The 26,817-nt window shown below is 36.9% G+C and overlaps 1 protein-coding gene across 1 annotated transcript in view; it reads left to right on the forward strand.

Moving 5' to 3' along the window:
• TBK1 (TANK-binding kinase 1) overlaps window positions 1-26,817 on the forward strand; it is an 85,170-nt gene that overhangs the window by 12,071 nt on the left and 46,282 nt on the right. Inside the window, exons 5-13 of the mRNA XM_011929377.1 lie at window positions 1,570-1,751; window positions 8,906-9,066; window positions 14,658-14,768; window positions 16,438-16,617; window positions 18,858-19,054; window positions 20,020-20,078; window positions 20,488-20,579; window positions 23,026-23,127; window positions 24,564-24,642. Of these exons, the coding sequence (XP_011784767.1) occupies window positions 1,570-1,751; window positions 8,906-9,066; window positions 14,658-14,768; window positions 16,438-16,617; window positions 18,858-19,054; window positions 20,020-20,078; window positions 20,488-20,579; window positions 23,026-23,127; window positions 24,564-24,642 (1,163 nt within the window). The remainder of the gene's footprint in view (window positions 1-1,569; window positions 1,752-8,905; window positions 9,067-14,657; window positions 14,769-16,437; window positions 16,618-18,857; window positions 19,055-20,019; window positions 20,079-20,487; window positions 20,580-23,025; window positions 23,128-24,563; window positions 24,643-26,817) is intronic.

Raw genomic sequence — 26,817 nt, forward strand, 5'->3', positions numbered from 1 at the left:
TAGGATTGTAAAATGATACAGCCATTCTGGAAAACAGCCTAGAAGTTCCTCAAAAAGTTAAATATAGAATTGTTTAACTTTTGACCAAATGACCCAGCAATTCCACTGCTACATATATATCCCAAAGAATTAACATATCCATATAAAAGTTTGTACTCCAGTGTACTTAGCAGCATTATTCATAATAGCAAAAAATAAAAGATGAAAACAGCCCGAATGTCCCTCAACTGATGAATAGATAAACAAAAATGTGGTATGTCCATACAATGGAATATTATTTGTTTACAAAAAGATATGAAGTAGTTATATATGCCACAACATGGATGAACCTGAAAACATGCTAAGTGAAAGAAGCCAGACGCAATTTATGTGATTCCATTTATATGAAATGTCAAAAATAGGCAAATCCATAGAGACAGAAAGCAGATTAGTGGTTGCTGGGGGATCAGGAGAAGACAGAGTTGGGTATGAGGTGTCTTTTTGGTGTGACAAAAGTATTCTGAAGTTAGTGGTGATGGTTGTACAACTCTGTGACCATGCTAAAATTGACTGAATTGTACGCTTTAAAAAGGTGAATGTTGTGTGTGAATTATATCTCAGTGAACTTATTTTTTAAAAAAGTACTGCAATCAAAGGAAATAACATCTTAAAATAAATGAATCAAATATTTGAGGTTTGGGAAAAAGTCAAGTGATAAAGAAGGTAAAAGGTTGGTGGGAATTCTTGAACTTGACACTGGAAGCAGAGTGATTAGTTAGTTGAGGATACAATGAGAGATACGATATTACTAGTATGCTACAGCCTGTTTAATCAGATAGAAATTATGGATATGATGTCTTCCTAAGTATACTGGTAGTCCTGAGTTTTAATAATTATACATTGATACCCCTAAACCTTTTACTTATTTTGAATTTGAACGTTCATCTATCAGCCCTCAAGCAAATGTATAAAGTTATCACTGACAGTGCCTGTCAGTTAGACAAAATAGCTTAATTTCAGCACAGTAGACAACTTTGCCCTTAAGAAAAGAGAAAAGAAAATGGGCTTTTTGGAATAGTGTCAAGCATATGAGAATACATGTTTATGGAAACAAGTTTGACACTTTGCTGTTTTTCTGTTTCTTTTTTGGTGTTTTACATACTGAGTCCAGTTTACTTTTTAGGGAATTTTTCTCGCAAGATAAAGAAATGTAAAACTCTGGTGAAAGATTGATATCTTTTTTGGGAATCTTTATTATTTTTATGTTTAAACAGTCACCCACATACATATAACCAAAGTAATTCAAGAAATCATATGCTTAAGACTGTTTTGTTACATTTTCCTGGTAGTACTTAAGAGACACTGGATTCTTCCTTAAGGCCACATTAATTTTTATCATTCTAAAACTTCTTATAACTAAAACATAAGATATTATGTATGTTTATTTATTATCTATTCTTTGAGTAAAATTACTTTGAACCAAATTATAGAAAAATTTATATTAAGTTTGGGTGACTATATCAATGAATTTGAGACATGCACACATACACCTAAATACATTATGACTTCTTTTGTTTTATATTGTTGAAGTGGGTGGAATGAATCATCTTCGAGAGAATGGCATAGTGCACCGTGATATCAAGCCAGGAAATATCATGCGTGTTATAGGGGAAGATGGACAGTCTGTGTACAAACTCACAGATTTTGGTGCAGCTAGAGAATTAGAAGATGATGAGCAGTTTGTTTCTTTGTATGGCACAGAAGAATATTTGGTAAGTCAAGCATCGCTAATATTTTCATTTAAAGAAGCTTGATATATTGTAATTATAATTTGGTAATTGATCAGCCAATTCGCTATAAAATACCATTTTTATGACAAAAAATAAATTTTCTATTCTAATGAATATGTGTAACATGGGAATTAGGTACTCGTTTCCAAGGGTGCTGTTATTTTTCTGTTAAAAATTCTTGGAAGTTTTATAGCACCCTTAAATTCTTGAGTTTTACTGATGCTATGGATCTGTATCAAAAGGATCCGTTTTTTGATGAGGAGTCAATATATTACAAGCTTGTTATAATACTGTTTTTTATATATTCATTATATTTATGAAACAGATAATTCTATTTGGGGGAGTCGGTTATTGAATGACTAAAAGGACCATTATTAGAAACACACACACACAAAATTCCCCTGAGAAGATCTAATTTGAAATTTTAGAAAGCTAGAAAAGCTCTGTGGTTGAAAAAGTTTATGTAGGTGTGTTTTTGCAAAGTCAGTAAATATTTGAAACACTTAAAAAAAATACTTAAAAGTAAATAGTTTTAACATGTAATCAGGAAGTTTAATATATATAGCTCACTAATTGTTCATGGCTCTGGGTTTCGTCTTAAAAGTCATAGAATCTATGACTTTTTTGCATTTGGTTGTGCGGTTCTAATTTTATAAGATGCAAGATGTCTACCACCCCCTGTAGCTTTATTCAGATTATTCTTAGTGGCATGAACTAAGTGTCTTAAATTGTTATCCTAACAATTGGTAACCCCAAATTGATCTGTAGATACATGTGATGATCTTTTAGATAAGAGTACCTAAGAATGGGTCAGACGCAGTGGCTCATGCCTATAATTCCAACACTTCAGGATAATGAGGATTGCTTCCTCGGCAGGCAAAGGATTGCTTGAGCCCTGGAGTTCAAGACCAGTCTGGGCACAATGACAAGACCCTATCTCTGCAAAAAATTACAAAATTAGCCAGGCATGGTGGTACACATCTGTACTCCCAGCTACTCATGAGGCTGAGGCAGAAGGATCCCTTGAGCCCAGAAATTTGAGGCAGCAGTAAGCTATGATTGCACCACTGCAATCTGGCCTGGGCTACAAAGCGAGACCCTGTCTCTTAATTTTTTTAAAAAAAAGTACCTGACCCAGGCACGGTGGCTCATGCCTGTAATCCCAGCATTTTGGTAGGCCGAGGTGAGCAGATCACAAGGTTGGGAGTTTGAGACCAGCCTGGGTAACATGGTGAAACCCCATCTCCACTCAAAATATGAAAATTAGCTGGGTGTGGTGACATGTGCCTGTAATCCCAGCTACTTTGGGAGGTTGAGGCAGAATTGTTTGAACCTGGGAGGTGGAGGTTTCAGTGAGCCGAGATCACGCCACTGCATTCCAGCCTGGGTGACAGAGCGAGACTCTGTCTCAGGGGAAAAAAAAAAAAAAGGTACCTAAAAAATGGATTTTTTTCATTCATTGCACAAATATTTATGAAGTGCCTACTATATACCAGATACTGTTCTAGGTGCTCAGACTCTAGATACATAGTGTTCCTGCTCTTATGGAGCCCACATTCTGGTAGGGAAAAAAGATGATTAACAGGTAAAGTAAATTCAGATCATTAAAATTTAGCAAAGACAATAAATTAAGGTAATAAGATAAAGAGTGACTAGCAGGAGAAAGATAGCCTGGGAAAGCCTCCTTTAAGGACTAAATGAATTGACACTGAAATGATAAAAAGAAGCAAGCCAGGCACACTGTTCTGACTGCTGTTCTGTGGCCATTCTCTGGCCCTGTGCACGCTACCTCACCCGCAGTAAAGAAACTCAACCACCAGTCCTCATACTCCTCGGCAGTTCCCTCCATCTCTGCGTGCTGTGTACTACTGAACCCTACTGCATCAGTCTAGCCTCCCTCTCCCCTACGTAGACCTGTGTTGTTGAGGGCCCAGGATGCCTTTGGGGTCCTCTGGCTGAGTTGTGACATGTGAGCTGCTTTGTGATACAGTGGACTCCCTGTCATTGTGGATCTGGAGAATGTGTCATAGAACATAGATAGCAGAGGGAAGTACAGTTGTAATGAATTCACCTTCAAGCTTCCTGAGACTCTTGGCTGGAACAGAGACAGGACTCAGATGTTTCTGGCAAATGGAATCGGGCTTCATATCCTGAATTCTCCACGAGAATGTAAGCGCCACAAAAGCAGGGACTTTCATCTTAGCCTGCCGAGAACACCAAGCAGAGTTAGACAAGAGGAAATCACCTCCTTCCTGCTCCTTTCTCTGTCCTACGTGACATTTGTGCTTTTGCTGTTATCCTTTTGTCTCTTCCTGGGCCTCAACATGTGACTGAGTCAACACACATCTTCATTCTCGTTTCTCTGTTGGTGGTCTTCTCAGTTATATTTGGCTAAACCATGCTTTCTGCTTCTAGAAGCAACACTGCTGAATTCACACCAGACCTTTGATACAAGGCAGCTTCCTGATTCGTTCACTTCCCCAGCTCAGACATTCCCCTTCTCTTTTCTCTTAGAGCAGTGAGCCTCCAATAAATAGCTCAAGGCCATGTTCTCCCAGACTGCCTCCTTTCCAGTAGCAAGCTGGAGCCAGTGTCCTTCAAATTCAATTATTAGATAAAATAACTTGTTCAGAAATTCAATTTCTCTCTCTCTTTCTCTTTCTCTCACCCAGTACTTTTTTTTCCCCCAACCCCACTTTCTGTAAGAACAGCCTATTTCTAAAAGCTAGTTCACCAGCCCCAGCTCCTTGTCTCTGGAGCCCACACCTGTCATGGCCAAAGCCACAGTAGATGAGTGCTCAGGACACTGCCATTCCCAGGAGGGCACTGCTTGCCAAGGTTAACTGCTCTAAGAGTGTTCTTGTGCTTCAGTCTGGTTCCATCAACCCCAGAGAAAACAGGAGCTATAAAGGCCTGGAGATAAGAATGACCTCAGGAGTTGGAGAAACAGAAAACATGGCAGTTTTGCTGGAATTTAGTGAGTAAAGAGGCAAGCGGAAGGAGTTAGAATTGAAGAAGTGATCAAGGGGCTAGCCAGATCAGATAGGCTAGTAGTTTAAACCCTGTCAGACCAATACCCCCTTTTTATAATAAATATTTTGCAGTGTTCCCTTCAGTATCTTGAAATGAAATTCCTAGATAATATTGTAAACCTGCACACCTAATTAAAATAGCATATCTTAATAATGTAAATGAAAATATTTTATAATAAAATAATAGATATTTAATATGTAAAAATTTAGAAACAGCTTCATGAGCAAACAATTAAGTAGTCATACATACTTGCGCCTATATGTAATACCACTTTGAATACAAGTGCAGTGATAACTCATGTTGCATTAGTGAATCACATCACAAGTGGTAATATTGTTATTGACATGATTTTCCAAAGTAGTGAACAATTTTTGGTAAAGTTTTTAACTAAACAAAGTGGATTTAAATATAGTTACATTCTTGGAAAAACTGTGCAAAAATGCTTTGTTATATATAAAATGGAGTTTGAAATAGATTTCTCACCTGCACAAGTATCTGGCAGAATATTCCAAAGTCATTCAGGCTATATGTAGGGGGATCATTTTTCAGAACTGTCACATATACTGCAGTATGTCCTTCAGTGTCTGGTCTCTGCCTTTTCCAATCATGATAATTACCATAACAAGCAAAGAGCATTCCTGTACCAGCCTTCATGAGGTTGCTTCCCCAATACCAACTATTAATCTTTCATGTAACCTCCTGGGAACACAGTTTAGCTTTTGCCTCTAAGACTTTTAAATCAGGAAAAGCAAAACATTAAATAAATTAACTCCAAGTCTGTGCTGTACTCTAGGCTGAAATTTAACTCCAATCTATTTATTTCCTATTTCAGAATGGGAAATATTCAAATACAGTGCACCAGAAGTTATAAAATGAGATAAATAATAGTCTAAGACTCAGCAGCCTAGCTGTATTCTACGTTTGATTGAAAACCTCCCTTGTTTTGAAGCTCCCAGGAACTACAACCCAGATGTTAAATCCTCTCTCTTTTGTATGTTAAAGTCCAAAGAAAACATTCTTCTACTGTTTTTTGTTTTTGTTGTTGTTATTGTGACAGAGTCTCAATCTGTCGCCCAGGCTGGAGTGCAGTGGCACAATCTCAGCTCACTGCAAGCTCTGCCTCCCAGGTTCAGGTGATTCTTATGTGCCAGCCTCCCAGATAGCTGGGGCTACAGGTGCACACCACAACACCTGGCTAATATTTTTGTATATTTATATATATATATATATGTGTGTATTTTTGAGACAGAGTCTCACTCTGTTGCCCAGGCTGGAGTGTAGTGGTGCCATCTCAGCTCACTGCAACCTCCACCTCCTGGATTCAAGCAATTCTCCTGCCTCAGCTTCCCAAGTAGCTGGGATTACAGGCGTGTGCCACTACCCAGCAAATTTTTGTATTTTTAGTAGAGATGAGGTTTCACCATGTTGGCCAGGCTAGTCTCAAACTCCTGACCTCAAGGGATCCACCCACCTTGACCTCCCAAAGTTCTGGGATTACAGGATGTGAGCCACCACACCCTGTCTCTTCTACTGTTTTTAATATAATGGATATCATCTCAGTAATATAATTCTGAAAACCTTGGAGTAGCTTTATCCTTATGCTTTTCTTCCAGATGCAATAGCCCAGGCCCAGTAACACCAAGCCGCTAGCACATCAGGAGAGAGCCATTGGGCACAGATGTATCAGACCAGCATGTGTCAAGCCACCCCAAGTTAGTCACTCCCAGGGAATAGCTTCCTGCTATACCAATTAGGCTATATATTATTGCAACTTGTGAGGAGGTCCGTCTTTGTCTCCTTCTAGAATCACTGTGTCTCCTCTTCCCAGGAGGCTTTATTTTCCGGAAGGCGTCAGACCTATCCTGGTACTCTTGGCCTCTTCACGACACCATTTACACACTAAGTACCAGCTGCTAGGTCAAAGGCTTGGTAGTCGCTTCTTTGGACAAAAATCACTTTATGTGCTGTGCTATAGAACCAGCAGAGCCACTGAGATCCCATATATCTAGTAGGCATATGTTTGGACACTCACTTCAATACCCAGGTCTTATACTTGTCTGCATTCTGATTTCTCCTTAAAATGTATTTCTCGAAAGAGTCTTTTTCCCACCCTCATCTCCAGCACCCCCACCCCCGACTCCCAGAAATCAGAAATTGATCCTTTGGGAGTAAGATTCACAGACTGCATCATTTAGAAGCCTGTCCCAGCAGCATTTCCTACACTGGTTCCCAGTTCCCTGGGCTGTAGCTAAATCCCACAATGTCATAAGGAATTGTTTTGGTTTGGGATCATTTAGGTGGTAACTCTACTTTGGTCCATAAGTATACTTTTTAAGATTTATCTTCCAAAAATCTTAAAGTTGCCAGTGTATAACTTTCATGAAGGCAGATGGGAGGAGGCCATGCTGTGTGTGACCACTGGTTATTCTCTGCAGAACAAAATGTCCATTCCTAACAGAGTATCTATTAGGTTCTGTAAGCTCCTAAACAATTTTTTAGAAGCTCCATCTGTTCTCAGTGACTGTGGTATATAGTACAGAGTGTCCAATCTTTTGGCTTCCCTGGGCCACACTAGAAGAATTGCCTTGGGCCACACATAAAATATGATAGATTTTCTTGGGCCACACATAAAATAATGATAGCTGATGAGCTATAAAACAAAATTGCAAAAGACCTCAGTGTTTTCAGAAAGTTTATGAATATGTGTTGGGCCGCATTCAGGGTGTCCTAGGCTACATGTGGCCCACAGGCTGCGGGTTGGACAAACTTGGTGTAGTGTCTCCTATGTGTAAGGACGTGTGTTGAATGTCAGTAGATCCCCAGTGAACCCAGTCAAGTTAGTCCTCTGAATTGATTCTAGAGAATTTAATTTCATTAAATTAAATACACTTACCCTGACAGATTACATTTGAGGGATAAGGCAAAGAAATTAAGGCTGCCTGATAGGTTTCGAGTGTGAGCAGCTAGATATGTGGTGGTACTATTTACTTAAAGATATAGGAGGAAGCAAGTTTAAGTGGGAAGACCAAGAGTCAATTTTGGATATGTTAAGAGTGAGCTGCCTTGTAGACATCAAGAGAACAGTAGGATATATAAATCTGAGGCTTGGGGCCCAAGATAGTTTGGGATGTTAAAGCATACATATGATATTTAATGCATTAGGTCTGAATGGGAGATGAGGGAGTAAGGCAGTTATAATAAGCATGGACAGCTGTACTGAGAAACTTCGCTGTGGTGGGAAGCAGAGAATTGGGTAATTGTTGAAAGGAGTTTTGTGGTCAATTTAGAGATCTTTTAAAATGGGAGATACTAAAGCATGTTTGTAAGCAGAAAGCAATGAATCAGAACAGAGGGAAACATTGATGCATTAAATAAGTAGGATAATTACAAGAATTGATTTCTGGAATTGGCGAGATGATATGATGGGCTCTACAGTACAGATGGAAAAGTTGGCCATGTATAGGCATAGTTCCATTGTGACTGGAAAGGAGGCCTGGAAAACGGGCACAGATTGGCCAGGGGCAGTGGCTCACGCCTGTAATCCCAGCACTTTGGAAGGCCAAGGCACTCAAGGTCCTCAAGGATCACTTGAGGTCAGAAGTTCGAGACCAGCCTAGCCAACATGGCGAAACCCCATCTCTACAAAAAATACAAAAATTAGCTAGGTATCATGGCAGGCACTTGTAGTCCCAGCTTCTCAGGAGGCTGAGGCAGGAGCATCGCTTGAACCCAGGAAGCAGAGCTTGCAGTGAACTGAGATCAAGCCACTGCACTCCACCCCCATCTCAAAAAAAAGAGAAAAAAAGAAAACGGACACAGATTCAGGTAGGTTGTATTTGGTAAAGGGCATAAGGGAGTGCTGGTCTGATTCCTTCCATTTCCACATTAAATTATGAAGCAGGGTCATCAAAATTGAGGATCAAAGGAGGTGGTGGTGGAGGTTTGAGGAGGGAGGGGAAGATGTGAAATAGTCTTTTCAGATTGGGAAAGTGAAGTTATTAGGAAAACAAAATAGAATTTCTAAGCATTATTGAGTATCCATTTGTTTGTATAATGAAATTGGTCACAAGTTCATAGATTTTTCATCTTTTTTTTAATCTTAGCACCCTGATATGTATGAGAGAGCAGTGCTAAGAAAAGATCATCAGAAGAAATATGGAGCAACAGTTGATCTTTGGAGCATTGGGGTAACATTTTACCATGCAGCTACTGGATCACTGCCATTTAGACCCTTTGAAGGGCCTCGTAGGAATAAAGAAGTGATGTAAGTGGTTTCCCGATCTAAAATCAGAGAAGCATTTAAAAAATGATTTCTATCTTGGTTCATCTTATTGTTAGTGGTTTATGCTAATGAAAATTGGTTTAACAATCATTTCTGATATTTTAAGCTACCTGAGTTTTTAAAAAGAATGCAGCCTTATAAAAGTAGCATAATTTTCCATGTTATGTTTAAATATCTTATATACACAGTATAAATGGTATTCAGTCTTTGGCCCATCATTAAAAATGTACTGCTTTCTAGACTTACTTCAGCTCACTGTTTATTTCACTCTGTGTACTCGTCAGCACTTTTCTCCCATACAACTGAAAAAAATAATATAGTTCTGTGGAATATTAGAATCATTACCAGATCTAAAACATCAGTCTTACCCTAAAGTGAACTGATTTCTTTTACCATTTAAAAAATAACATTTTGGGCCAGGCATGGTGGCTCACGCCTGTAATCTCAGCACTTTGGGAGGCTGAGGGAGGAGGATCTCTTGAGCCCAGGAGTTCAAGACTAGCCTGAGCAACATGAGGGCTTTGTAGAGACTTTGTCTCTACAAAAAAAATACAAAAATTAGCCAGGGGTGGTGTTATGCTCCCGTAGTCCCAGCTACTCAGGAGGCTGAGGTGGGAGGATCACCTGAGCCTAGGAGATTGAGGCTGCAGCGAACTGTGATTGCACGACTGCACTCCAGCCTGGGCGACAGAGTGAGACCCTGTCTCTAAATAAATAAATGAAAGAAACTTAAAAATAACATTTTGGCAGTAATGTAACATTAAACTTTTTTCCCAGTGTTGCAGATTTGGGCCAGACACTTACATATTTTACTAGTATAATGTATATACATTTATGTATTGTCACAATTTTTTTTTTAATTTCCATTTTTATTTTAGATTCAGAGGGTATGTGTGAAGGTTTGGTTAAAAGGGTATGTTGTGTGGTGCTGAGGTTTGGGCTTTTATTGATCCTATCACCCAGATAGTGAACATGGTACCGAATAAGAAGTGTTTGGCCCTTGTCTCCCTCCCTCCCTACTTTTGGAGTCCCCATTGTCTATTGTTTCCATCCTTATGTCCATCTTTGATGCATTAAGTAAGTGGGATAATTACAAGAATTGATTTCTGGAATTGGCGAGACAATATGATGGGCTCTACGGCACAGATGGAAAAGGTGTAAACCCAAGATTTAGCTCTCACTTATAAGTGAGAACATAACAGTATTTGGTTTTTTATTTCTGCATTAGTTCACTTAGGCTAAAGATCTCCAGCTGCATCCATGTTGCTGCAAAGGATATGATTTCATTCTTTTTTATGGCTGCATAGTATTCTATGGTGTATATGTGCCACATTTTTGTTATCCACTCTACCATTGATGGGAACCTAGATTTATTCTATGTGTTTGCTATTGTGAATACTGCTGGGATGAACATACAAGCACATGTGTCTTTTTAGGTAGAACAATTTATTTTTCTTTGGTTATATACCTAGCAATGGGATTGTTGGGTCAAATGATAGTTCTCTTTTTAGTTATTTGAGAACTCCAAGCTGCTTTTCATAGGAGCTGAACTAATTTGCATTCTCACCAATAGTGTGTAATTATTCCCTTTTCTCCACAACCTCACCAGCATCTGTTATTTTTTTACTTTTTTATAGCCATTCTGACTGGCGTGAGATGGTATCTCATTGTGGTTTTGATTTGCATCTCTTTGATGATTCGTGGTTTTTTCATGTTTGTTGGCATCTTGCATAGTCTTTTGAGGAGAGTGTGTTCATGTCCTTTGCTCACTTTTTAATGAGATTGTTTGTTTTTTTCTTGTTAATTCGTTTAAGTTCCTTATAGATTCTGGATGTTAGTCCTTTGTCAAATGCATAGTTTACAAATAATTTCTCCCATTCTGTAGGTTGTCTGTTTATTCTGTTGAGAGTTCTTTTTGCTGTGCCAAAGCTCTTTAGTTTAAGTCTCATTTGTCTATTTTTTATTTTGTTGCATTTGATTTTGGGGTCTTCATCATGAATTATTTGCCTAAGACAATGTATAGAAGAGTATGTCCTATATTTTCTTCTAGAATTTTTGTAGTTTGAGGTCTTACATTGAAGTCTTTAATTCATCTTGAGTTAATTTTTATATATGGTAAGAGGTAGGGGTCTAGTTTTATTCTTCTGCATATGGTTAGCCAGTTTTCCCAGCACCGTTTATCAAATAGGGTATCCTTTCCCCATTGTTTATTTTTGTCAGCTTTGTCAAAGATATGTTGGTTGTAGATGTGTGACTTTATTTTAGGAGTCTCTATTCTGTTCCATCAGTCTGTGTATCTGTTTTTGTACCAATACCATGCTGTTTCGGTTATGGTAGCCCTGCAGTATAGTTTGAAGTCAGCTAATATGATGCCTTCAGCTTTGTTCTTTTTGCTTAAGACTGCCGTGGCTATTCAGGCTCTGTTTTTGTTCCATATGAATTTAGAATAGTTTTTTCTAAATCTGTGAAAAATAACAATAATTTGATAGGAATAGCATTGATTCTCTAGATTGCTTTGGGCAGTATGGATATTTTAATGATATTGATTCTTCCAACCCATGAGCATGGAATGCTTTTCCATTTGTTGTGTCATTTATGATTTCTTTCAGCAGTATTAGGTCTTGTAGTGATCTTTCAACTCCTCAGTTAAGTGTATTCCTAGGTATTTTTGTGTCTGTGTGTGGCTATGGTAAATGGGATTGCGTTCTTGATTTGGTTCTCAGCTTTATCTGTGTATAGAAATGCTACTGATAGGCTGGGCCTGTAATCCCAGCACTTTGGGAGGCCGAGATGGGCGGATCACGAGGTCAGGAGATCGAGACCATCCTGGCTAACCCGGTGAAACCCCGTCTCTACTAAAAAATACAAAAAACTAGCCGGGCGAGGTGGCGGGCGCCTGTAGTCCCAGCTACTCCGGAGGCTGAGGCAGGAGAATGGCGTAAACCCGGGAGGCGGAGCTTGCAGTGAGCTGAGATCTGGCCACTGCACTCCAGCCCGGGAAACAGAGCGAGACTCTGTCTCAAAAAAAAAAAAAAAGAAATGCTACTGATTGTTGTACATTTATTTTGTGTCCTGAGATTTGGCTGAAATTATTTATCAGGTCTAGGAGTCTTTTGGCGAAATCTTTAGGGTTTTCTAGGTTTAGAATCATATTGTCAGTGAAGAGGGATAATTTGACTACCTCTTTTCCTATTTGAATGCCTTTTAGTTTTCTCTTGCCTGATTGCTGTGGCTGGGACTTCTGGTACTATGTTGAGTAGGAGTGGTGAGAGTGGGCATCCTTGTCTTGTCTCAGTTCTTAAGGGGAATTGCCCATTCAGAATGATGTTGGCTATTGATTTGTCATAGAGGGCTCTTATTATTTTAGGATATGTTCCTTCTGTGCCTACTTTGTTGAGGTATATTGCCATAATTATTATGAAATAGTTACTGTGTATAAAGTCATTTTTTGTAAGCCAAGGAAAAGAGAGATGGATTTCTAGATGTGAAATTAATTGTACAAATAATCTATAATTGACCACACTTCTTTTTATTTTAAAAGACATTAGTGAATAATCTTGTTTCATGAGAAAGCCAAACCACATACACATAAAACTATGATGTGAAGAATATTAAGTTTAGTGAATGGACAACAACTACTGACAGCCTAACCTATCCAACCATTCTTTTAGGTCTTAACATATTTCTCGGACCTTTATATATTTGGCCCTACCTTTTGTTTTGTTTTGTTTTGTTTTTTTGAGACAGAGTCTCACTCTGTTGCCCAGGCAGGAGTGCGGTGGCCCGATCTCAGCTCACTGCAACCTCCACCTCCCAGGTTCAAGCAATTCTCCTGCCTCAGCCTCCTAGATAGCTGGGATTACAGGTGCCCACCAGCATGCCCAGCTATTTTGTACTTCTAGTAGAGATGGGTTTCACCATGTTGCCCAGGCTGGTCTCGAACGCCTGGCCTCAAGTGATCTGCCCCCCACTCTTTGGTCTCCCAAAGTGCTGGCATTATAGGTGTGAGCCACCGCGCCCAGCCTGGCTCTATCTTTTATGAAGGAAACATGACTTTAAGTAATCATCACAACTGTAAAAATATAATTATTTAATCTCTTCTCAAAAAATGGAGAGAGAAGCATGTTTTTCCTTTTGTTGGTTGGAGGAAGTAAAACAAATTCAGATGGTACAATGACTTTTTCTATAACTTGGGTATTTAAATGTTTTCCAGCAAGGACAGTGTACATATTTATGGGAAGAATAACCTATTCAACTGTACTGATGATTTTGGCATAGCATCCTATTGAGCCTTTTTTATGTCATTGCCCTTTTAATGAAATCTCTTCATTAACAAAAACTGATAATTTGTGTTTTTCTCATTACACATAAATTGTGCCTAACAGTTAATCCTTTTCTCATCATAGATAGTATCAGCATTTAAAGCAATGTCAGCGTTTCTTGCTGCCCTAAAAATGGTTTAAATAAAAGTGTGTGCTGCTCCCTAGTAAAGGAAACATGTGACTCGTAAGCAGCTAGGAATACCTGATGATTTTATCTGACACCCTTGTGGGCAGATATACCATTAGAAGAATTCTACTTTATTAGAAACTCAACTTTTTATGAACATTGATGCTAAGAATGTTCAGAGGTGATTGAAGTACTCAGTAATAATAATTGTTTTACTTCACTAATGAAGGATGTATTCATCCAACATTATAGTAGTGCTGATTTCTCAGCATCTCATTTGCATGTTATGAATGTACTTATATGTGGATCTTATCAAAATTAAACTTTTTTAAAACTTGTAAGCATTCCCTTAAGACTTTTGCTGTTTATTCTATTCATTTCTCTTTTGCATTAATCTCACATATGTGCCCTTACTCCTTAGATAGTTCTCACATGAACACACCTTATTTTCCATATTAATTTCCTCTTTGAGAAAATCTCTTAAGGCAGAAATCCTGACTGCCACTGCTGAGGAAGCAGCAAATGGTCTAAATCAGTTGTAGTGGTTTGTTCTATGTTTTAAAAAAATATTGATTTGCTCAGAGCATATTTAACATTAAACAAATATGCTTTTTCCAAAATGTGCAAATGTGTGTTTACCAATGTACAAAGAGTCTGATACTGTGCTCTGTATACTATAGTTTTATCTTTTTTGTTTTAAAGAATGCTATTCATTCTGCAGAAACTTTAGTTGTGCCTTTTAATAATATGGGTAAGAGGGATTAGATGCTTTTTTTTCATGGTCTAGAGACATTCTGTGACATAACTTATTTTGTGTTTGCTCGGTTTTTTCAGATGGAAAAATTAATATTTTTGTTGTGAACATCAAGATGCTGTTATAAAGCACTGTGAGATCGCAAATGAAAATTAACTATGGCATATATAAATAACTGTACAACCACTATTGTACTTCAGTCAGTCAGATTCAAAGTATTTTGATTGTTTTATGGATCCTGTGAGCATCAATCACAAAGTTTCATCTAGTAGATAATTGTAGGTGCAATTGAGGAAATACTTTTGCATAGTCCATTAATAAGTCATGCAAAAATAACTGCTTATTTTATTCTGCTTTTGTTCCTCCCAAGGTATAAAATAATTACAGGAAAGCCTTCTGGTGCAATATCTGGAGTACAGAAGGCAGAAAATGGACCAATTGACTGGAGTGGAGACATGCCTGTTTCTTGCAGTCTTTCTCGGTAAGTATAGTGTACCTGATTCTCATCTTTTGCACTTGGGTGTTAGAAATCTTTGTTGCCTAAAACCACAGATACTCACATACTGAAGTGTAGTTTGATTTTATTTTAATTGCTTTGATAAATGATTTTTGTCTTTGCTGCTATACGAATAATTTCGCCAGATCTGCATTAGGACACAGGGCATACATTTTTAAGATTGGTAATCACTGGTCTTGGAATTCTTCCCAGTGTGGGGATCCTGCTCAGGACCTTAGTACCTTTTATAATGACCTCCATATTGATGGATAACAAATGGTGGATTGGATATGAGTAAATTTCTCAACTGGTGTTGTAAAAAGCAAACAATGAAGAGATTTAGTATTACCTTCATTTAAAAAAATTCAAATTATTCAAAGGGTGAGAAATAATAGTTTTTTGTACTTTTTAGAATTTCAAATGTTCGTATGGGTCTTTAATGTCACAGACAGAAATCAAAAAAGTTATATTGTCATTTAAGAATCCTGTTACCCCAAAGAAAGAATTATGGTAAAAGAAATTAAAAGTAGAAAGTAAATTATTTTCACTCTGGAAATAAAGCCAAGACATGCATCAGTATTTAGTATTTGTGATTTCTGAATTAACTTCCATTTTTCCTGACTGAGTATGGTAGTTATATAATACTTAATTGGACACAGGTTATGAGTTACTGGCTTAACACCTGTTTTTAGTTGTGGGTGCTTTTTGTATGACTTTAAAGAAATAAATATATAAAACAAGCTAATAAAATATCACTTATCATTTTATATGTTGGGTTCTGTGAAAATTCATTTAAACCAAGAGTTCCAATGCTGAAATCATTTTCAAAAACCACTGTTGTTAACAGTTTTTTGTGTGTGTTATTTTAAAAAGTTTCCAAAATGAAATTGTCATGCAGCTAGATTACTAAGAGAAATTCACTGTGTTGGAGAGCAGAAATTTAATATTATAATTGTGATTTGTGTTAAATTTTGATTTAGGAAATACTCATTTTGGGGATCTCAGGCAAAACTGATAAAATGTAAAGGGCTCAGGAAATGAACACTTGCTGATACGTAATTATATTGCCAAAACTCAGAATCAAAAACATCTGATGATCTGAACTGCAGCATATTTCTGGAGGGTAACAGGCTTCATCTATTGAATCAGTCTTTAGCATACCAAGTTATAAATTCTTTGAGAAAAATTGCTTAGATGCCAGAAAGTATATTATATAATTTTTTTTGTTTTAAATAGTAAGAACTTTAAGTACTACAAATTAGCAGTGAAAACAACTACCAGAAATGTAATGGAGCTTGGCACGGTGGCATACACCTATAATCCCAGCTACTCAGGAAGCTGAGGCAGGATACTTGAGCTCCAAAGTTTGAGACTGCAATGCATAAAGCATCTGTGAATAGCTGCTGTACTTCAGCCTGGGCAATATAACAAGACCCCATTTCTAGAAGAGAAAAAGCTATAATCCCTTATTCATTGATGAGTGATATTAAATGAAGGTTATCTAGCTTTCTGAAAAGTTGACGGCTTTTGAATTTTTAAAATTAGTCTAATATAGTAATAGTGACAGTTCCTTCAATTTGCTGGTATTATGATTTTTAACCTAGACAGAATATGACATAGTCACTCTTCAAGTAACTTTTCAATACTGTTTTAGGGGTCTTCAGGTTCTACTTACCCCTGTTCTTGCAAACATCCTTGAAGCAGATCAGGAAAAGTGTTGGGGTTTTGACCAGTTTTTTGCAGAAACTAGTGATATACTTCACCGAATGATAATTCATGTTTTTTCGCTACAACAAATGACAGCTCATAAGATTTATGTTCATAGCTATAATACGTAAGTATCTCTTTCTGTTTTCTTCTTAAATCAGCATATTCTGTTATATAATATTTTCCTAAGTTAGGAAAAGAAATAGAAAAGATGCCTCAGCTTCACCAAAAGCACCCACTTCCCACATAGAAAATTATATTTAAGTGCTTAGTAAATTCCTTTTCACTTATTTTTGGAATAAAAGGATTGATATTCTAAAATGTATAGTTAAATTAGCTTGTTTCTTTAACTGTAAGTTTTACAAAACTACTTTCATTGCTGTGCCTTCTTTCAAGTTACATAATCACATAACCACAAATGGCATCTACCAATAAACGAGCCATATTTTACTAAGTGTACTATCCTGCCATTTTTAAAATATCAAAGCCTAAGTCTTCATAGTTTGCATGGTTATTTGCCTGTGATAACCATATGCAGATAATATGGTTATTATTAACCATAATAATGGTTAAAGCACCTGGCACCTGGTGCTGGAGAAATAATCAGTGTTTGTTTTATGTAAACAAAAACACATTACACCCATGTGATTAAAAAAACTGCCCATGTGATAAAACTGCATATAACATTTTGGTCAATGATGGGCCACATATATGACAGTGGTTCCGTAAGATTGTAATATCATGTTTTTACTGTACCTTTTCTATGTTTAGATATGTTCAGATATACAAATACTGTTTCTAATTGTGTTACAGCTGCCTGCAGTATTCAGTACAGTAACATGCTGTACAAGTTTGTAGCCTAGGAGCAGTAGGCCAGATACCATATAGCCTAGGTGTGTAGAAGGCTATACCATGTAGTTTTCTGTAAATATACTCTATGATGTTCACACGATGCATTTTTTAGAACTGTTCCCATCATAAGCAATGCATGACTGTACACATACATACACTTGCATGTAAAAATGAGTGTATTGGCATTAATAGCTGGTTGTGATGCTTTGCTGTATGTAGGATGTCACCACTGGGGGAAGCTGGGGGAAGAATATATGGTGTCTCTCTTCATCATTTCTTAGAACTGCATGTGAATCTCCAATGATGTCAAAATGTTTTGTGAAAAGCTCACCCAGTGTGACTATAGTTAATAATAACTTAATTGTACATTTTAAAATAGCTTAAAAAGTACAATTTGATTGTCTGTAGCACAAAAGATAAATGCTTGACTGGATGGATACCTCATTCTCCATGGTGTGATTATTACGTACTGCATGTCTGTAACAAAACATCTCATGTACCTCATAAATATATACATTTCCTATGTACACACAAAAATTAAAAACGAAATTTTTTTAAAAGATCACACAGTGGAGGCTTGTAGAGCCAAATTACAATATTGTTGCTGAAACATTGCTTTCGATGTCATTGATCTATTCATGGGGAAGCTGTCTTTTCCCCTAAAGCATCATTTTGAAAATACCTAGTTTTATTAATTTATTTAACAAACATATAGTCACATAACAAATGCTATTCTTGATTCTTTGCGTATTTAAGCCATTTAATCCTCACAACAATTCTGTGAAGTGGGTACTGTTATTATTTCCATTTTACTGATGAGGAAACAGTGCAGAGGAGTTAAGTCACTTACGGTTATATAAGAAGTTAGTGGAAGAGCTGAGATTTGAACCCAAGTATCTGATTCAAGTCAGTGCTCTAAACCTCTCCGCTATGTTGATTCTCTATTTGAAAATATTAAGAATCTTGGCCAGGCGTGGTGGCTTACACCTGTAATCCCAGTACTTTGGGAGGCCGAGGCGGGTGCATCATTGGAGGCCAGGAGTTCGAAACCAGCCTGGCCAGCGTGGTGTAACCCTGTCTCTACTAAAAATACAAAAATCAGCTGCGTGTGGTGGTGCACGCCTATAATCCCAGCTACTTAGGAGGCTGAGACACAAGAATCGCTTGAACCCAGGAGGCGGAGGCTGCAGTGAGCCAAGATCGCGCCACTGCACTCCAGCCTAGGCAACAGAGCAAAACTCTGTCACACACACACACACACACACAGAGAGAGAGAGAAAATATTAAGAATCCTGTATATTACACAGGTATCCAAACATAAAAATACCTTAGAATTGCTTACTATATGGACAAGTTACATGGAATGGAGTTTGTAGTATCCACATTAACAAAGCAAGTTTATATGGACTGGTTATGATCTTAGGAGTATGAATTAGAAATGGATGTTGTTGCACTCATTAAAAAAATTACACTTTATCCCCAGTTATAGTGTCCTTTTGAATTTTTCTCACACAGTGCTACTATATTTCATGAACTGGTATATAAACAAACCAAAATTCTTTCTTCAAATCAAGAACTTATCTATGAAGGGCGACGCTTAGTCTTAGAACCTGGAAGACTGGCACAGCATTTCCCTAAAACTACTGAGGAAAACCCCATATTTGTAGTAAGCCGGGAACCTCTGAATACCATAGGATTAATATATGAAAAAAGTAAGTTGGGATTTTTCTCGTCGTTCTTACTAGCCATTAGAAAAACACAACCAGCCTGGGCAACATAGTGAGACCTCGTCTCTACAAAAAATAAAACAAAAATTAGTGGAGCATGGTGGCTTGCACCTGTAGTCCCAGCTACATGGGAGGCTGAGGTAGGAGCATCGTTTGAGCCCAGGAGGCAGAGGTTGCAGTAAGCCGAGACTGCACCACTGCACTCCAGCTTGGGAGACAGTGTGGGACCCTGTCTCAAAAACAAAAAAATAAATCCACAAAATCTGTCATTGTAGAAATGATTGTCATTTATATTGACAATGATTTATAAAGCTGATGATCACATTAGTGTAAAACTTTCATAAACATTAAAATTTTATAAATTACTGTAGTTGAGAGTAATCATAAAATTGAAAAAGACTTGTAGACATCATTTGACTTCAAATATTTTGTTTCATAAAATGATAAAGTCATTTGTCATATGTTTCACTGTAACTCCCTTTAAAAAGTGTTTTGCTAACACTCAAAATTACCTTTTATATCATAAATTTCAGCAAATATATTTTGTTTCCAGTATGTATAGAACATTGTGCCAAGCTTTAGAGTCTTAAGAAAAATTAGATCTGCATTTTGAGAATCTTTTAAATTATTCATTCTACTGATAGAAAAAAAATGAATCCCCCAGAATTTTATGGTTCTGTTTGAAGATTGGGATTTGATGTAGATTTAAAGAGAAGCATTGAACTCATTGTGTTGGAGTATTTTTAAGGAAAAAATGAAACTCCTTAGAAATATTGGAGGTAATTTGTTAGAGAATGAACATTATTGTTTGAAGTAATTTTTTTATCACAAAAAGTACATTAAAGATTTTTCCACTAATGTTTAATTTAGACATTCTGTTTTCTCTATAAAGGATAAAGTGATTTTTTCAAAAAGTTTTCTTTCTCATTTTATTTTACTTCATATTTCAGTTTCCCTCCCTAAAGTACATCCACGTTATGATTTAGATGGGGATGCTAGCATGGCTAAGGTTAGTATTTAATTGAATTACTATGTAAACATCTGAATTTAATGTATCTTATCAATAGTGGAAGCAATAACATGTATTGTGTCTTCATGTATGCCTATATGACTTAGGAAATTATTCACTTAAATTGATACCCTTTCCAAGTTATTTTGTGGGCTTTCTTTTTTACTTTTTATTCTTTCTTGAATTCATTAGATAAGAAAATTCTCTCCATTGAGACAGTGCATGTTTAGATAATGTTAAGGATAACATATTTATTATATTTATATCTATTTTTAACTCTTAGAAATTGGTTTGTTGTGTTTTTAATTAATCTGATAAAAATGTATAAGCTTGAATAATTTTGTATAAAAGTTTTTCTTACCCTGTACCACAATTAGCACCAAATATTGACATTTTATTTCTTTATTAGGCAATAACAGGGGTTGTGTGTTATGCCTGCAGAATTGCCAGTACCTTACTGCTTTATCAGGAATTAATGCGAAAGGGGATACGATGGCTGATGTGAGTAATAGATTGAAATTTTGAAATTGATTTTCATGTAGATGTTGCCCCATCATTGATATTTTCTCTCTTCAAACTAGTTAGGTACTTGATTTTTATTATAATACGTTTGTTTCACATTTCATTGATAAAACATTTAGCAGCTCTTTTTTCATGAGTCCTACAATGACCTTGTGAAACAGAACAAATAGTATCTGAATTTTAAAACTTACGCCACGCTATAGGATGTGATGGCAAATGCATTTCTTTTCCTAGGACCTTGACTTGGTTGTCATTTCACTATGTTAGAAGTCTTTGGCTTGTTAGAATCCAGTACAATCTGTACTTTCTAGCGTTTAAGTCCTCAGAGTCTTCCTTAATTTCCTACCATTTTCCCAAATGAAGTACACAGTCCTTTTTTATCACACCATATTTTTTTTTTTTCTTTTTGAGACAGGGTCTCACTGTCACCCAGGCTGGAGTGCAGTGGCACAATCACAGATCACTGCAACCTGAAACTCCTGGCCTCAAGTGATGCTACCCCCTCAGCTTCCCAAGTACCTGGGACTACAGGCATGCCCCACCATGCCCAGCTAATTTTTTTTTTTTTTCTTTTTAAGAGATGAGGGTCTAGTTATGTTGCCCAGGCTGGTCTCAAACTCTTGGGCTCAAGCAATCAGCCCGCCTCAACTGGGATTATAGGCATGAGCCACCACACCCAGCCTTCACAACATTGAGATATAATTCATATACTATTAATTCATGCATTTAAGCATACAGTTTAGTGGTTTTTATTATGTTCAGAGTTGTGCAGCCATCATCACTAATTTTAGAACATTTTCATCACCCCAGAAAGTATCTCTGCACCCATTAGTATTCACTCTCCATTTCCACCTAAACACCCCTGCCCTAGGCAACCACTAATATACTGTTTGCCTGTTCCAGACATTTCATATAAATGAAATTATGCAATATGAATATATAATCTAACGAGCAATTTAAAAGTTAACTTTTAAAAACTAGACCACTTAATATAGTTATTCTAGATCAGAATAACTAATCATCTAGTTTAAATAGTTTCTTCCTGAAAGTGACTCTAAGAAATGTAAGATGCATATAATTTTTTCCTGTTTTATACTTTTCATGACTTATAAACGTCATCTTTCCATCTGAATAAAATGGAAAATACATGATCTCTTTTGGGATTTATGTTTATTTCTATACATCATTCAAAGCTTTTGAATTTTGCATGCACATCATGATGGCCTTGTGGCCTACAGATGCTAAGAACTTTGTTTTCTGCGCTGATGTCGCTATGTATGTGCCCTTGGACTGTAATGCTTTTGACAGTTTATGTATGCCTACCTCATACCCACCCCTTCTTGCAAAAATGTATATGAAGCATTTCATCACTCTTTTTAGGCTCCTTCTTTTTTTCTGTTAGCATTATATGAAACCCATAAATTTGTGTTTATATTTTTCACTGTGTTCACATATCTAAGTTCCTAAGCCTGTGCCTTTTTGTTCCGCTAAGAATCTTCCTTGTTTTTACTGGTTTCTGGAAAAATCTCTATGTACTAACATTCATTTTCTCTCTTATCTACCGTCAGTGGCTGATCCATGAAGCTTTTATTCCTTTTACTTACTAGTTTATAGTCCAATAAGTCATGAGAAAATAGTTTTAATGTTGGCAAACATTTTCTTTAAAGATTCAGTCTAATATTTTAGACTTTGTGGGCTGCGTATGGTCTCTTCTTTGTTTTTACAGTCTTTAAAAGTGTAATGTTAGCTCATGGGCCATATAAAAGCAGGCCTCAAGTCTTAGTTTGTTGATCCCTGATGTAGATCAAAAGCCCTTCAATTATATAGTACTGTGTCATCCTTCTTCAGAGATCACATCATAAGTTGAGCATCCCTAATAAAAAAAATTCCCTAATAAAAAAGTCACAACTTTTTGCTCAGAGTTTATGCTCAAAGGAAATACTCATAGGAACATTTTGGATTCTCAGATTAGGGATGCTTAACCAGTATGTATATATGCAAATATTCCAAAATCCAAAATCTGAAACACTTCTGGTCCCAAGAATTTCAGATAAGAGATATTCAACCTGTAATTGGTTTGAAGTATGAATCAAACAGTAGTCTACTATGAGTAGTAAAAATTAATTCTGGTGGTATAAACTAATGCTCTACAAACTATTTGTGTAACTGTAGATTAGTTTTTACTTCTTAATGTAATATTAATACCTTAGGTTTCTAAACTGTTAAGTAGTAATGGTTTATGAAAATATGAGTTCCCTAGATATATATAAGGGTTACAGAAATGCTTTAATAATAGTGTCTCAAAAAGTGTGAATTGACTAATATCAAGAATATTGTTATAAAATGTTTTTGAACAGTAGTACTGCAGTATAATTAAAGATAAGAAAAAGTAACTCCTTACATAAAAAAAATTTTCTTTTTTTAGTGAATTAATTAAAGATGATTACAATGAAACTGTTCACAAAAAGACAGAAGTTGTGATCGCATTGGATTTCTGTATCAGAAACATTGAAAAAACTGTGAAAGTGTGAGTAGACTACTTCCTTACTAGTAGGGGTTAAATTATTAAATGTTCCATTTCTGTTTAATTGATTTAGTTATCCTTGGCACAATATGGCATGCTGTGCTAGGGTTTATATTAAAGATCAGCAGCTGGGCACGGTAGCTCATGCCTGTAATCCGAGCACTTTGGGAGGCCAAGGTGGATGGATCACGAGGTCAAGAGATCGAGCCCGTCCTGGCCAACACGGTGAAACCCTGTCTCTACTAAAAATACAAAAATTAGCTGGGTGTGATGGTGCACGCCTGTAGTCCCAGCTACTCGGGAGGCTGAGGCAGGAGAATCACTTGAACCCAGAAGGCAGAGGTTGCAGTGAGCTGAGATTGTGCCATTGCACTCCAGCCTGGTGACAGAGCAAGACTCCATCTCAAAGAATAAAATAAAGATCAGCCTTAGATTAGTGATTACTTCATCATCACAAAGGCAAAAATGCCAGTTTTCTTGGTAAGAAATGAACACCATCTGTTAGTGGCATTTCCTCCCAGCCATTGGGTAGGAAAAGATAGTGGGAAAAACATCTCATTTCTATCTTGTAAAACAGAAACTGTGAATAAGAAAATAGGAAACCTGTAATCAACAAAGGAAATAGGAGGAGTTATTCTAGAACAGCCTTTTAGTAGTATTTTTAGAAGTATAGGAATTACTTTTAGTTTATTCTTACTTGTGAATCTTATTCTTGAGAAGGTGTTTTGAAAGAATGATATTTTTAACTGCCCTCTTTCTAGAATATACTATTTATGCTGCAGAGGAAATACAATAAATGAAATCAATAATCACTATTGACCTTCATTAATTCTGAAATGTATTTTTACTATTATCCTGACATATGATTACTTGAAATTAATTGGTCTTTTCTGTTTTATCCATCCTTTGATCTGCAAATTTAAAATAGAAGAAGATAAAATTCCTTCTTCAGGCAGGCATCATGGTTTTGTTGTTGTTGTTGTTGTTGTTGTTTTTTGAGACAGAGTCTCACTCTGTCATGTAGGCTGGAGTGCAGTCGCGCAATCTCTGCTCACTGAGCTCCGCCTCCTGGGTTCAAGTGATTCTCCTGCCTCAGCCTCCCAAGTAGCTGGGACTACAGACGCATGCCACCACGCCCGGCTAATTTTTTGTGTGTATTTTTAGTAGAGATGGGGTTTTACCACGTTAGCCAGGATGGTTTCCATCTCCTGACCTCGTGATCTTCCCACCTCCCAAGGTGCTAGGATTACAGGTGTGAGCTACGACGCCTGGCCAGCATCAGGTTTTTTTTTTAACAATCTGCTGGCTTACAGAGTTTGAATCAATTTTTTACTTTTAAATGGTTATGATGAAAGCTCAAATTATTATTTATAAAGCATCTTTTTAAAACTGTGTATTGATTATACTCATTTAATTTTCTCTTTTGACTTTTCATATAGATATGAAAAGTTAATGAAGATCAACCTAGAAGCGGCAGAGTTAGGTGAAATTTCAGACATACACACCAAATTGTTGAGAGTAAGTATTTACAAAATTATGAAAATTGTAAGCTCATAACCTATTCCTTTGCTGGCACTATTAGATTTAAACGTTCTTAGGTGCTAGGCATGGTAGTACACACATGGTTGCAGCTACTCAGGAGGCCGAGGCAGGAGGATCACTTGAACTGAGGCATTAAAGGCTGCCCCGAGTTATGATGGTGACACTGCACCCTAGCCTGGGCAACAGCACGAAATCTTGTCTGTAAAATAAAGAATTTAAATAAATAAACTTATAGAGATGATGTTTCTCACTGCAGAGAAAGAATATTTTCCCATCTTTAGAAACTTCTTTACAATATTAAATACTCTTACTGCCTTGAAATTTTTTGTAACATATTCAAATGTGTACTGTAATTTAAACCTCTCTCTCTGTCTCTCTCTCTCTCAGTGTTTAAATCCATAATGCTCTTGTGTTGTTGCTGTGACAGTTAAAGCAAGTTCATAAATGTAATTTCACATGCAGTTGAATGTAAAGTGCTTAGGCTTGTTTAGAAATAGATTTAAATTAGGCTGGGCAAGGTGGCTTATGCCTGTAATTCCAGCACTTTGGGAAGCCAAGGCAGGTGGATCACCTGAAGTCAGGAGTTCGAGACCAGCCTGGCCAACATGGTGAAACCCTGTGTCGTTAGCTGTGTGTGGTGGTGGGCGCCTGTAATCCCAGCTGCTTGGGAGGCTGAGGCAGGAGAATCACTTGGACCCACGAGGCGGAGGTTGCAGTGAGCTAAGATCACACCATTGCACTCCATCCTGTATGACAAAAGCAAAACTCCCATCTCAAAAAAAAAAAAATTAAATTAGAAAATATTATCAGAGTTTTTTCTAAAATAAAAAGTTAAGGAAAGAAAGATTTGAGATCCTCAAGGCAGTAAGCACTTCTATAACTAGAAAAAGAAATGAAGACAAGTCTCTACCCTGCTAAAAAATACAAAAGAATCTCAGGGAGTCTCTGAATCTCTTATTAAAATGTATTATAGAAGTACACAGGTTTATATATTAGTAATCAGTGAGAGCTGATTACTAATCCCAGACCTGCCCCATTTACCTGCCTACTCATGGTTGGCTCCTTAAGCAAGGCCTTTTAATTCTTTGCATCCTTGGTTTCTTTTTCAGCAATTTCTTACCCTGCCCATCTTATGGGTTGTTGTACTAATTAAAGAGATAAATACAAATACTGTACTCTTGGCTGGGTGTGGTGGCTCACACTGTAATCCCAGCACTTTGGGAGGCTGAGTTGGATCACTTGAGTCCAGGAATTCAAGACCAGCATGGGCAACATGACAAAACCCCATCTCTACAAAAAATACAAAAAAATTAGCCAGGCATGGTGGTGCACGCCTGTAGACCCAGCTACTTGGGAGGCTGAGATGGGAGGATCACTTGAGCCCAGGAGGCGAAGGTTACAATGAGCCGAGATCATGCCACTTGCACTCCAGCCTGGGTGATAGAGCCAAGACTGTCTCAAAATAAATAAATAAATAAATAAATAAATGTATTGTAGTCTTGCAAGCTTTTAGTAGTTGAAGTATTCTTTCATAAGAATGGATGTTAAATTAAAAGTAAAAGGAACTTGATACAATATCCTTTTCACTTTCCAGCTTAGGCTGATGTTTAGTTGTTTCTTTTCCTCAGTTTTAGATCTCAAACAGTGGTTTTCAAAATATGAGTAATGAACAACTAGTAGGTTATGAAGTTGAGTGCATTGTAATCAATGTATTTTTCAGTGGAACAGAAGAGAAAATGTCAGAATGTGTCACATAAGGAAATCATTATTAATGAAACTTTGGATTCAGGTATATACACACTTTAAATGTTACTGAGTTAAAACAGTGAGTTTCTTACTATGAGTTCTGGTCAAGAAAGTTTGAAAAACACAGCTATAGAATAAAGTGGTTAAAAGTCAGAAAGTACAAAATAGTCTTCCCCAGTATTTGTCTGCATTTAAATATAGGCAGCCATATTGCTGTCAGTGTTTTATATTCTTTCTCTGTTTTCACCCTAGAACATGATTTACCTGCTCATAGGCCTAGGGGACATTTATTTCCAGGGCCAGCATCATTTGAGCACTTTAGATCAAAATTAATATATTTTCTTTTAGGGATCTCAAAATGTTTCTCATTTTTATGACATTCCTGTGAGATTGAGATTTCTTTTT

Source organism: Colobus angolensis, unplaced genomic scaffold (genome assembly GCF_000951035.1).
Source record: "Colobus angolensis palliatus isolate OR3802 unplaced genomic scaffold, Cang.pa_1.0 Scaffold80, whole genome shotgun sequence".
NCBI lineage: Eukaryota > Metazoa > Chordata > Mammalia > Primates > Cercopithecidae > Colobus > Colobus angolensis.